Source organism: Nycticebus coucang, chromosome 21 (assembly GCF_027406575.1).
Source record: "Nycticebus coucang isolate mNycCou1 chromosome 21, mNycCou1.pri, whole genome shotgun sequence".
NCBI lineage: Eukaryota > Metazoa > Chordata > Mammalia > Primates > Lorisidae > Nycticebus > Nycticebus coucang.
The window spans coordinates 18,016,795-18,030,243 of record NC_069800.1 but is presented as its reverse complement, the minus strand read 5'-3'; the positions used below and the strand labels follow the sequence as shown (position 1 = coordinate 18,030,243).

The 13,449-nt window shown below is 43.8% G+C and overlaps 1 protein-coding gene across 1 annotated transcript in view; it reads left to right on the top strand.

The window, feature by feature from the left end:
* PCSK2 (proprotein convertase subtilisin/kexin type 2) overlaps positions 1 to 13,449 on the top strand; it is a 280,892-nt gene that overhangs the window by 260,964 nt on the left and 6,479 nt on the right. The window contains exon 11 of the mRNA XM_053574440.1: positions 7,702 to 7,929. Coding sequence (XP_053430415.1) covers positions 7,702 to 7,929 — 228 coding nt within the window. The remainder of the gene's footprint in view (positions 1 to 7,701; positions 7,930 to 13,449) is intronic.

The following is a 13,449-nucleotide window of genomic DNA, read 5'->3' as shown; positions in this document are numbered from 1 at the left end:
AGGGGTCATCAGTCAAGCAGTCAAGGGCTGTTTCCTACCCCAGGTCCAAAAAGAAAACCCAAAGCACTCTGAATACAGTAAACATATTATCCTGTCTAAATTTCTGAATATTAGGATCTTGAAAGTGAGAAAATAACTGTCCCTACTCCATGACTCCAAGGGAGGAAAAAGGCAAAAGGAAACCATTTCTTTCTTCTGACCAGTTACTTTGTAGTTTAGTCTCATAAGGTGATTTTCTGACAAGTGCTTGAAAATGCCCACTTGAATCACAGAGAATATTGGTCACATCTCCCAGTGTGACCAATATTACAGAAATTAAAAAAATTCTTTGGTGGGGGTGATTGCCACCTTTGAATGTTTAGGTTTCTCTCATAGGACACGGAGCTTTCTGTGTGGTTCTAAAGAGCTGAGCTAGGTCTAAGCAGTAGATGTCATAAGGAGAAAAATTGGGGGCTCAAGAGAATCTTCCAGAAAGTGACCCATGTGCTGGGCTGGAACAACTTTTCTAAAATTGCCTTCCTTCCAGGGGATGGATTTTTAATGTAAACTCTTTGCTAGAGTACAACATATGCTAAGAATATCACTGGGTTATAACTCCGTAACATTTTGACAAAATGAACAGACCCATGCAACCAGCACCCAAACCAAGAAACAGAGCATTTCCTAAGTAGCAGTAGGGAGATTTTTTTTTTTGTTGTTATTTTTCATGTCATTTATTTTTTAAAAATTAGAACTATTTTTCAAAAATCCTATCAGATACAGAATCAAATTACATGGCAACTGTAAAAACTCCTTTTTAACCACAGTAAAAACATTCTCAAGAAATCTAACAGCCTACAAAAGAACTTTAAGGAATATTTGACTAAATAAAAATTCTAGCCCACCAAGATATTGTCCGTTAAAAAGGAACTAAGGTTATGATAATGAATTAACAAATGACTATTGAGCATTTCCTGGCTGTTTCAGTTCTCATATTCTGTTTTGTCCTTCATAATATTATTGTTGTGATGGGGAGAAAAGTACACCTAGTTAATGATTTCTGTACCTGTTTGGCAAATGAAAGTTGAGCATTTGCTAGTGAAGTTCACTGTCATCATCAATTGTTAGGGGCCAAGTACCTTTCTGTAAAAAGTAGTTTGGTATAGAGTAATAAGAGCAGGGGACTAGGGTTCTGGTTCCTAATTCTGACCCTGCCACTTTTAGCTTTGTGTCGCTTAGCTATTCACTTAAACTAAATGAGCTTTCATTTTCTTATCTGTAATATGAGGGTATTAATAATGGCCCTGGCTACTTCTCAGAGTTGCTGTAATAAGATAATGCAAGTGAAAGTGCTTTACAAATTGTAAAGTACTAAGTAACTAAGTAGTTTTACTTTTACCTTTTCTTGCAGTAAAATACATATAACATAAAATTCACTATTTTAACCATTTTTAGGTGTAGTTCAGTGGTATTAAATAGTGTCACACTGTAGCACAACCATCACTACCATCCATCCCAGGACTTTTTCAACTTCCTAAACTGAAACTCTGTACTCATTAAACAATAACTCCCTGTTCCCTTCTAGTAGGGAGATTTTTGTTCAACATTCTGTCTGAGAGATTCCTCCATGTTGTGTATGTAGTTATAGGTTATTCATTCTCATTATTGAGGATCACTTCATTGTATGGATGGATGTTTGGATTGTTTTCACTCTGGGGCTATCGTGAGTGATGTTGCTAGGAATGTTTTGTACATGTCTTTTAATAAACATATAGATGCATTTCACTTGGGTGCGCACTAGGGAGTAGAAATGTCGAGTCATGGGTGCACATACATGCACCTCTAGGAGATGCTGCCAAATAGCTTTGCAAAGTGGGTGCACCCACTGACCCTACTTCGAGCAGTATACAAGAGGGACACTTGCTCCACACATTTTTGCCAAAAGTTGGTGTTGCTAGTCTTCTACATTTTAGCTCACTCTTGTGAGTGTGCAGTGGGATCACGTTACAGTTTCAACTTGCATTTCCCTCATAATTAGTGAAGCTGAGCACCTTGGGGAAAGTTTTCAAAAAGGTTGATTCCCAAATCCCACCAAGACTCACCGTGTACAAATCCCTGGGGATGAGTAGCCCAGGAACCTGCCTTTGCAGTCCCTGTTCCTGGAGAATACTTAAGCAACCAACCTGTTGCTGGTTGGGAACTGGGGTACATGGACTCCCAATAAGGCAATGGCTTTGTGAACCTATGACTTCGAAAGCTGTGCAGAGGGTGGGTAGCCGGACTCTTTCTCTGCTTAGATGTTGGTATTAGGTCAAGGTTGACCTTGTCAATCAAACAGGAAACAGGAAATCTAAATAATAATAGGTAAACTACAACAAGGGTTTTTTGTTGAAGTTTTTTTTTTCTGTCATGTGAAAGATAATAAAGAGATAAGGACCCAGGGCTGGACTTGGGGGTGCCAATGTCTCTTTCTAGCTCCTTTTAGCTTTCTGCTCTGCCATCTTCATGTTCTGTAGATGTGCTGGAGCTCCAGCCATCATGTTTACATTTCAGGCAGGAAAAGGATAAAAGCAAAGGGCAAAATAGAAGACCCCGACCGGCTGAGTTAGCCATTTTTAGAGGGCTCTCCAGGAAGACCCACCCAGGGGCTTCTCTTGTTTCTCATTGGCCAAAGCTGTCACATGAGCACCCAACACTGCAAGGGAAATGTAGTTTTATGGCAGAGCACACTGTTGTTCTGAATAAATTAACCTTTTCTTAATAAGGAAGGAAAAAAGCTAGACATGGAGGGAAAGACAACTGCTAATGTCTTCCAGCACCTAAGTGGGCAATCACTTGCCTTCTCTGAATCTCTAGTGTTTCTCTGCAAAATACAAAAAGTTAGATCATCAATGAGGTTCAAATGACTCCCTGAAATATCACAGTTCTGCTTCAGAAATATTATTTCTTTAGAAGAGCTTATTTTAACTAGATATGTGTTCATTTTAAGGTTGAAAACGTTCATTTACATACTCTGAAATATTGTGACCAATACTTTACTTAGTGAAATAGTGCCTATTCCCTTCTAACTTTCTTTAATTTTCAATACATGAGATAGATTTTATTGTTAATAATAAACCCTTTATTCAGTGCCCACCACTATACTATTTTACATACATGATCTACTTTTACATACTGCAACAAACCTCTAAGGCCTTATACACATTTTAAAGATAGGAAGGCTGAAATTCAGATTGCTAAAGTAATCTGTCCAAATTCACACAAATGGATTTAAACCTCAGGGTTCCTGGGTTCCGATGCAGGGATCTTTCCTCAGCCTCGCTGTTGGATATGAAAGAGGTGTTGCCTCCATCTCACTTGAGGAGCTCACCACTCGTGTATTTTGGCCATGAATGAGCCAATGAATGAACTGGCTCTTCTTCCTCAAATATGCTGCTCAAAATAAGTTTTAAATTTCTTTGAGATGAGATTGCCACACCACAGAGACACCAGGGGGTCATGTAACCTATAATTCTTCTCACTATGCATAGGAGATGGGCAAACAAAGGCAGTGGAAGAAAACTCCCACTCGATTCACAAATACACTTTTTTTCCAGACTAGAAATAATTCAGCGTTTAGAGAATAGACTCAGAATTTTACAGATGAAAGAAAACAAAAGGATCTTTCACTACTGTAGTCATCTCTTATGGATGAAATGAAACAACTTACTCTGGTTCACCCACCTTACCTTGTTCAAACAGAAATCAGATCCAAAAATAAAGGGATTAAAAGTCTCCTGTTGGCTTCTAGAATTTACCATATGTTAGTAGAAGTCATGCCTCCAATCTTAAAACTGCAACGTCTTTAAAACATTTCAGTTTTCAACTTCTCTAAAGATGCATTTGCTCGCCTTAAATTCCCTTTGTGCCTTGATAATTAGGAGGAAAATGTTAATTGGATTCAGGGGAACTTGATGCTGTAAATGGAAGTATGTGCTCTGAAAGAGAACAGTGAGGGAAAATCCTCACCAACAGGAGACACCAATCCGTTCCGTCAGAAGTCAGGTTTATAGTTAGCCACTTCCTAAGAGATCCCAGCTGCTCTCTACATCAGAGTTTCTCAAATTTCCTGATAATCAGAATCCCTGGAGTGCTTATTAAAAACATAGATACCCGAGCCCACCTCAAATCCAAAGCCAGAATCTCTGGGGGAGTGCCTGGAAAACTGCATTTTTCATAAGCACTCCCAGCACTGTTCAAGAAGTAAAGGAGACGCTTCTGGACCAGGTTTACTCACGCTAGACCACATGCTGAAAATACCAGATGCTTAATGAGTCTGTGGAATCAAAACCTCTGTCACTATCTTAGACCAATGTTCACAAACATCACTATGCAGAAAAATCATTTGGAGAGTCATCTTAAATGTGAATTCTCAGGCCCATGACCTTCAAGATATTGATTTAGGAGTGCTAGGAATCCACCTATTTCACTAGTACTCAAGTGGTTCTAACATGGGGGCTTGAGGACCACAGTGAGAACCCCCTGACTGGGATAACACGGAGCTCTACTGATGACTGCCTCAGCATCCTAAGCTCTCCCTATCATGACAGCCCTTCCTTTTTCAATACTGAGTTGTCCATCTGCCCCATGAGGCTCTGTGAGGGCAGGGACGCCCCTAGGACATGCCCGGAATTAGCACAGTGCCTGGACGCGGTGGGTACGCAATGACGTCCGTGGAATCACGTCATTGTGCAGATCCTTTTCACATGTCTGTGTCTTGTTTTCCTGACTATCATATAAAACATTTGAGAACAGGGGGCTCAGCGCCTGTGGCTCAGTGAGTAGGGTGCCGGCCACATACACTGAAGCTGGAGAGTTCAAGACCGGCCTGGGCCTGCTAAACAACAAAGACAACTGCAACCAAAAAATAGCCGGGTGTTGTGGCGGGTGCCTGTAGTCTCTGCTACTTGGGAGGCTGAGGCAAAAGAATCGCTCAAGCCCAAGAATTTGAGGTTTCTGTGAGCTGCGACGCCACAGTAGTCTACCAAGGGTGACAAAGTGAGACTCTGTCTCAAAAAAAAACATTGAGAAAAGGGAAGAACATGTCACAGTGACCTTTACCACTTAGATTCTCCGTAAATTTTTTTTATTATTTAATAACTAGCACCTGTGATTCTCGAGCTACTAAGTTGGAGTAAAGCTTAAAGCAGGTTGACCAAATAGCTATTTTACACAATAGTATATTCTGTCAGTTCTGAAATTGCTCAGAAGGAGGAATTAGCAAGGACCCAGTTTTACTTTTTTTTTTTTTTTTTTTTCAGTTTTCAGCCGGGGCTGGGTTTGAACCCACCACCTCCGGCATATGGGGCCAGTGCCCCCCCCCTTTGAGCCACAGGTGCCTCCCCAGTTTTACTTTTTAAACATATGCTAATAGTTGGTCCAGCAATGTCACAAGCTCAAGTACATCACGGTATGACTATGCTTCAATTTACCTCAGAAGTGAGAAGTTCCTTGTTCTGACACTTGCTCTCTCCTCCCCTCTCCACTCCTCACTCCCAGACCCCATGAGAACCAATCTGTGGAGAGACATTTGAGGGAGTCCTCCTCCAGGCATTGGGAAGCACAGCACATTTTCATGCCAAAAATGAGAAATGAGAAACCTGTCAGCCTGCCCTCAGATCACTTAGCTCCTCATTTGTCAACACTTCTAAAATTAATAAATACAGAATCACATCCCAGCAAAAACACTGAGCTTTTGGCCATAATCAACATCAGGAACTTTCACACCATTCTTTTCAGTCCTGAGGGACCATGTGTCCATAACATGTTCTGAATCTCCTAAATAAGCATTGACCTTCCTTGGAACTTTCTCCTTAAAAGAAGAAGGTCTGAATTTCAAGACCATTAGAGCTCTTGACTCTGATTCAAATCTGAAAACCAATGAACTTTGCATGAGCTGAAATAAGTTATTCTGTTGCTATCTTTTGAATTGACTTCTAAAAAGAATCGTAGTGCAGGGTTTTGCCAAGTTTCTGAGTAATAAATTTTGCACTGCAGCCCAGCACACACCCAACATTTCATGAAGAATAGTTTCCGACTTTACACACAGTGTACACGTTTGTTCTTTTTTGTTCTAGTCCATTCACTTTGTTATAATAGTGCCACCTATAAAATCTCTGGCTCTCAATTGTGGCTGTCCGCTGGAATCATCTGGAAAGAGTTAGCAGTTTCCAAGGCCTCAGTCTTAAGCCCAGTGATTCTGATTTACTTGGTCTGGGATGAGGGGTGAGCAGTGAGTTTTTAAACACCCCCCACTGGGAGATTCTCACATGTAGCTTGGGTAGATGACTTTATTGGGTACAATAAGCTTATTTCCTAGCCCACAAACAAGCCACAGCCTACTGTTTGAAAAACACAGACAATGAATAGTAATAGATACTAGTTTCAAAAAAGTTATAACAGACAGACTAGTTTATTCACTGAAGAGTATGCCAAGGCTTATCCTGGGCACTTGGGGTATAAATATGCTACAGATATTTTCTGTATCCTTGAAGAACTAATAGCCTCATTTTCAACAATGGAACATACCCATGTATCCAGCACCCAGACCAAGAAACAGCACAGCCAGCCCCCAGAAGCTTCCTTATGCCCCCTTCCAGTCACTACCCCCCAAGAATAACCACTACTCTGACTTCTAACAGTATAGATTAGTAGTTCCTAATTTTATGCCTCAAACAAACAGAGTTATATAGTATATTCTCTTTTCTGTTTGGCTTCTTTAGGTCAACACTGTAGCTAAGAGTTTACAACTATAGTCCATATCATTTAGGACAGCTATAGTCCATTCATTTTCATCCCTGTATAGTATCCCATACTCATAAGTTACACCTCAATTAATTTATTCATTCTATTGTGGATGGGCATTTGGGGCTATGAGCATTCTAGTACATATGTCTGGGGAACAGGTACACACCTAAGAATGGAATTTCTGGGCCATAGCTTAGGCATATGGATAACCTTAGATGATACAGTCAGTTTTCCAAGGTGGTTGCAATCATTTACACTCTCACCAGAAAAGTGCAACAATCATTTACACACTCATCAGCAAAGTACAATAATCATTTACACACTCATCAGCAAAGTACATGAGTTCTAGTTGCTCCTTGTCTTTGTCAACAGTTTGTATTGTCAGTCTTTTTTCATTTTAGCCATTCCAGGGAGCATGTTAGAATGCCCTTTTGAAATACATTTATTTAAGTTAAGAAAGAAAGATTTTGGCTTGGCCCCTGTAGCTCAAGTGGCTAAGGCACCAGCTACATACACCAGAGCTGGTGGGTTTGAATCCAGCCCAGGCCTGCCAAACAACGACAACTATAATCAAAAAAAAAAAAATAGCTGGGCATTGTGGAGGGCACCTGTAGTCCAAGCTACGTGGGAGGCTGAGGCAAGATAATCACTTAAGCCTGGGAATTGGAGGTTGCTGTGAGCTGTGATGCCATGGCACTCTACCCAGGCGATAGCTTGAGGCGCTGTCTCAAAAAAAAAAAAAGAAAGAAAGATTTGCTTTTTAAATTGACATATCTGATGGTTCCATTAGTGCATGAACCCCTCCTTCCCTGAATCAGGGGTTCATAGGTGTTCCAAAACCTTACAAGGGGGCTGTGACCTGGGTGTTATTGATCTCAGACATCTTGTCTCTCTCCCTCTCTCGTCCGCCCTCTGCTCTCCACCTCCCGTGTCCAGCCTGGGCCTGACCTGGCGAGACATGCAGCATCTGACTGTGCTCACCTCCAAACGGAACCAGCTTCATGATGAGGTCCATCAGTGGCGGAGGAATGGGGTCGGCCTGGAGTTTAATCACCTCTTTGGCTACGGGGTCCTTGACGCAGGCGCCATGGTGAAAATGGCCAAAGACTGGAAAACCGTGCCTGAGAGATTCCACTGTGTGGGAGGCTCCGTGCAGGATCCTGAGTAAGTGGGGGCAGGGGTCCTTCTGCTGCATGTCACATGAGATGGCACCATGGCACTGCAACAATATCCCTGTCCATGGATAGGGGGACTAGTCCCTCCATGGATCTCTATCCATGTCAAGAGCATGTGCTGGATTGGATCCGTGGCAACCAGCTCTCAGGCAGAGCTGTAGAGCCCGTTGCACAACTCCATGGGGTGCTATTTACATAGAACACAACTCTGTACCTCAGAGCCTCTGCTTTTGGGTATGAGCCTTAACTGTCTCAGGGCTGATGCCATTATTTTTAAGTGCACAAATCAACCAGTGCAGCCAGCACCCAGGTCAGTGATCAGAACCTGACTAATACCTGGATGGGTCCCCTGTGTCCCTGCCATCATCATCGCCTTCTGGGGGAGCCACTCTTCTTACTTCTAACTCCCTGGCTGGTTTTGCCTATTCTACACTCAACAGGAGTGGAATTGTACACCATGTTCTCTTTATATTTAGATTCTTTTGCTCAGAATTATGTTTGTGAGATTCAACCATGTTTAGTGTGTACTTGTGGTTTATTCTCATGGCAGGACTAGTCCCTCCGATGTGGGACTATAGCACAATTTATTTGTTCATTCTGTTTGTGGGGCAATGTAGGGACTTGGTTGGATTCTGACTGAGGTGGACTGCTGACACTTGGAAGGATCTGAGCGGGGGATGCCCCACACAGAAACCACTGGGTTGTCCAAGGCCACCTAATCCCCTTCCGGCTTCCCAGTCATGACGAATGGATTGATCAATAGGATTCTTCTCTATTTAAATTTCTCTCTATCCTCACTGGCCCCTCAGTAAGATGGAGATAGCAATTCTTATCATTATTCTCATCAAGGTATTATTTATATGCCATGAAATACAGAGAACGTAAGTGTATTATTTGAGTTTTCATAAATCCCAAACAAGTGATGGACTATTCCATCAACCCAGAAAGATTCCTGGTGGCCCATCCAGTTTCTGCGCACACCCTGTCGTGGACAACTGCTGCTTTTATTCCTGTCCCCTTAGATCAGTTTTGCCAGTTCTTGGACTTTAAGTAGAATCACAGGATATGGCTTTAGCATCCAGTTTCTTTTACTCCACATTAGATCTGAGAGATGCACCGAGTTACCTCATTAGAGTAGCTCCTTCATTCTCACTGCTGCACAGTCTTCCACTGTGAGAATACACCTCTGTGGCTTATGTCATTTAAACAGTGGTGAAACCTCCCTGCCCTAGCCTCGTCTCACCGAGTCTGAGCTGAGCCCTCCTCAGAATCTACCCTGCTCTGCATTTTCCTCCAGTCCTAGACTCTCTGCAGCTTTGCAGTGAGCTACCCAACCCTGAATTCACATCCTGACTGCCCCAACTTAGACAAGCCTTCTGCCCTCTCTGACCCTCTATTTTAGCATCCTCAACTCTTCTGCCCTGTCCTCCTTTGTCAGGAAGGTGAAATCTCTGAACCCCATCTCAGTATAACATGTTTTAAAATTCATTATATAAAATACATAGGATAATGAAGGAGGCCAATTATATGTGTATTAAACACCAGTTACAAGTGTTTTTAAAAACAACTTTATTATTCCATAATATATGCCCTTTTTATCAACACATTAAGTAAAAAGCTCTAGTGGCAAATCTAATGGCTGAGATCATTTCAGAGCAATGATGGCAACCAAAATGCTACTGTAGGACCCAAGGAATAAGGGTAATGGAATCTGAAAGTCTCCAGGCTCTTTGATGACAAAGTCTGAGGAAGGACTAATGCCACTCTGCTTTTTTGGCATCCATTCATAATTGGAAGATAAGCTAAGTTTCCATTATGGGTTAGTGAAAATTAAGATGTAGAATTAATGATGAATTCTTTCCTAATAGGCCCCCAAATAAGAGGCTCTTACCTCTTTCCTCATCAGAAAAGTGGAGGTAATGACTCTGGAGATTTTGGCAACACTCAAGAGTAAAGTTGGCACACAGCAGGCACTTAATAAATGTAACTTTGCCTCTCCCTCTCATCTGTAACTTTAAACACTCCTAGTTCACACTTGTGAAAAAGGACACATAATGATCGCCTAGAAATTCTGATGAAATAATTACCTGATTCTCAAATTGCCAAACCTGCACCCTTGGGTGCACCTGCTCCCACAGGCCACCATCCTCCCAAGGCAAGCTTCTATGGGTGAGCATCGTCCCATAGGTGTCATCCATGGGCTAGCATCTATCCTGGGCAGGCATCCTCCTATGGATGAGCTGTTCCAATGGGTGACCATCCCTGTTGTGTACTTACTGAACTCCTAGCAGGTGGATGACTACAAGGCTGCATGGTTTTTCCCATGAACCAGGCCATGATTTTATCAGGCCGTCATTGGCTTCTACTGCATCCTCAGGCCCTCCATTAGGCCCTGTATTAGAGCAGCCCTGCTATGAGCTCTGCAGTGTCATCACAGATGAGGACAGGCTGGGAAAAGGTCACCCAGCTACTGAGCAGCTGAACTGGGATTTGATCCCAGACACTCGGACTCCACACAGGTGGCATCTCAATGATCTGCTGTAGGAGAGGAGGCCTGGGGGACTTTTTCCAATAAACACTCCTCTAGAGACTCTGAAACACCCACCTGGTAGGTGTCTTCCCACAACTGCTGTTCTTAAGGCCCTGTCACTACCAGAGTCTGTGATATCTCTTGGGAGTGACTGAACAGAGAGATGAGACTGGGGGGGTTTAAGACTACACTCTGCTCACCATTACTAACCATACCCAAAGTCAATGTTAAGTGGCCATTGATGACTCTGTTTCCCTTGTTAGAGTTCAGAATAATTTCTCTCTCTCTCTTTTTTTTTTTTTTTTTTTTTTGAGTATCGCTCTTTTGTCCAGGCTAGAGTGTTTTGGCATTAGCCTAGCTCACAGCAACCTCAAACTCCTGGGTTCAAGTAATCCTTCTGTCTCAGCCTTCCGAGTAGTTGGGACTACAGGTGCCACCACCACACCCGGATAAGTTTTCTATTTTTAGTAAAGACAGGGTCTGGCTCTTGCTCAAGCTGATCTCAAACTCTTAAGCTCAAGCGATTCTCCCTCCTTGGCTTCTGAGAGTGCTGGGATGACAGAGCTGAGCTACCTTGCCTGGCCCAGAATAATTTCTTGAGAAATTTGGAAGGACAGAGACTTTCTGTGGCAGTGAAAATGTTCTACGCCCTCACTATCCATCCAATACAGCAGCTTGTGGCTATTGAGTGCTAGAAATGAGATGACTGTGACTGAGGGACTAAAGTTTCTGTTTGATTTCATTCTAATTAATTTAAATGTAAACAGCCACATGTAGCTAGTGGCATCAAGGTACCAGCAGCCCAGAGCCCCAAGGGTGGCCCTGGGAGGATGCTACTGAGAAGTGCTACTAAGAAATTCTCTTGGATGGTGAATGGTCTAGCACCTTCCTCCCACCATCTCATTTCATCCCAGGAGGTGGGCATCCCAGTCTCAATTTGCAGGTGAGGGAGCAGGCTTAGAAAGACAAAGTCAGTGGCCCTGCTTCACAGACCCAACAACTCCGCTGTCCTACCCACTCTACCAGACCCTGGAGCCTGCAAGATCGCCCCTTATTGCAAAGAGGGAAAGACGTACCCTGTGGGTACCTTTGCACTCTGCCAGCAGTGGGCGGGGCCCCATCGACCCTCACAGTCAGTGCAATTAGAGCCACACCCACACTTAATTGCATGGCTACATTCACAATTCACAATTAACAGAAAGGTGTCAGCAGCGCTGTATTTAGGGAAACATCAGCTTGGAACACACTGTGGCCCTCTGCCTGAAGGTACGTGTTGATAAAAGACCTTCTTTTCCGAGATAGCACCAAACCGGAGCACCATGGGAGGGAAGGAGAGAGAGAACAAGGGCAGACGCTGAGATGAGCAGCGGTTTCTCTCCGCATGTTTGAACATGCTCAGCATTCTGTCATGATCCACATAAATGTGGGATCTGGAGCCAGAGGAGCTCTGGAAAGAAGGCTGTCCAAGTCCATCTTTCTAGGAATCTGAGGCCTAGAGATGTGCTATCCCAACTTCTCACAGCTAGCAAAGGGCCTTATCCAAGATCAGTGCAATGTTTCAATGAAAGGGAACCAGACAGCTAATCAGCATGACTCAGGCGAGCCCTCTACAAGAAGAGGGGCTTGTCTGCCATGTTCACGGGTGTGTCCCCAGCACCTAGAACAGAGCCAGCCACTTAGCAGACACGTGAGAAGTATTTTCTGAATGAATGAGGGAATGAATGCATTTAGCCAGTGTCACCTGAGCACCAGAAAAGCGTCTAAATGATAGCAACAGGACCAGCAAACTCAGAGCGGGGGCCCCACCCTGGTTGGAAGGGCTCTCTGTCTGCTCAGTGTCCACGAGTCTCTTGTCCACCCCCACACCTGAACTTATTCTCAGATGCAAGTGTGTCAGGTCTAGGGCAGGTACATTGGTTGGCGAGCTCGGAGACTGGACGGGGGTTGGTGGGCAACCCTAGGGCTGGCTGTGCAGCTCAGCAGAGGCAGCCCAATTGCCATGAAGCATGCTTCCAGGGGGCTGGGGTAGAGGGATCAATAGCCTTGGCAACTGCCAAGTCCTAGGACGTGCACAGCTGCACTGCAGACAGCTCCCAGGGGCAGTGAGTGGCAATTATCAGGTTTGTGGATTTCCTCAGCTTTAATCTTCCTAGAGAAAGAATCAATTTGAAAAGCAATTTTCTAAAGAGACTTGATCAAGAGAGATGGTAAAGGGTGCTCAGCTAAAATCAGAAGGAAAAATACAACTGGCTATGAACAGCTGTCCCAGCCACACAGGGCAAGCAGAGCCAACAGGGCTTGCCACTTAGCCAGCACAGAGTGACCACCCCTCCACCCCAGCCCAGGCTGCCCCCAGCCCTCTGCACCCCAAAGAGACTGCTCACTTCTCTCCTTTAACGCTGTGGCAAAACGTGTGATCCCACTCTGAATTGTAAGTGAACTGGGAAATAAATGTCAAACCCTGGTATAAGCACCAGAAGCAGCAAGGCAGCAAATGGTGAAGGCGTGCTGTCTGGAGCCAGCTGGGTCACTTGGGAGTGGACCAGTCCTCCCAAGCTGCCATGTCTTCCCGTGTGAGTCTGTGCCCACCTGGCCTGGTTCCACCTCACAACAGCCACCTGCTTCATGTTCTCACGTGACTGCCACATAAGCAGGCATTTTAAGCACTCAAGAAAGAGTGGCTATTATTATTGCTACTGTGATTGTTCCAGCAAAACAACCACAGCTTCATAACTATCAGACAGTTGAGGATTCATAATACAAACAGCGTTCCCCAGAGTGTCCCAGAAAGCAACACCCGTTTCTAGGCACTGGGCAATTGAACCCTTGCAATGATATGCAATAAAATTAAGTTACAAGCTGCCCCAAGTCCCTAAGTGTGCCTTTTATAGACTTTTGTATATCATTTCTGAAAGGTCAGAGAGGAGCTCTTAAACCTCTTGGTTCATGCCTCCTTTTCTGCAGCCAGTAAGTTCCAGA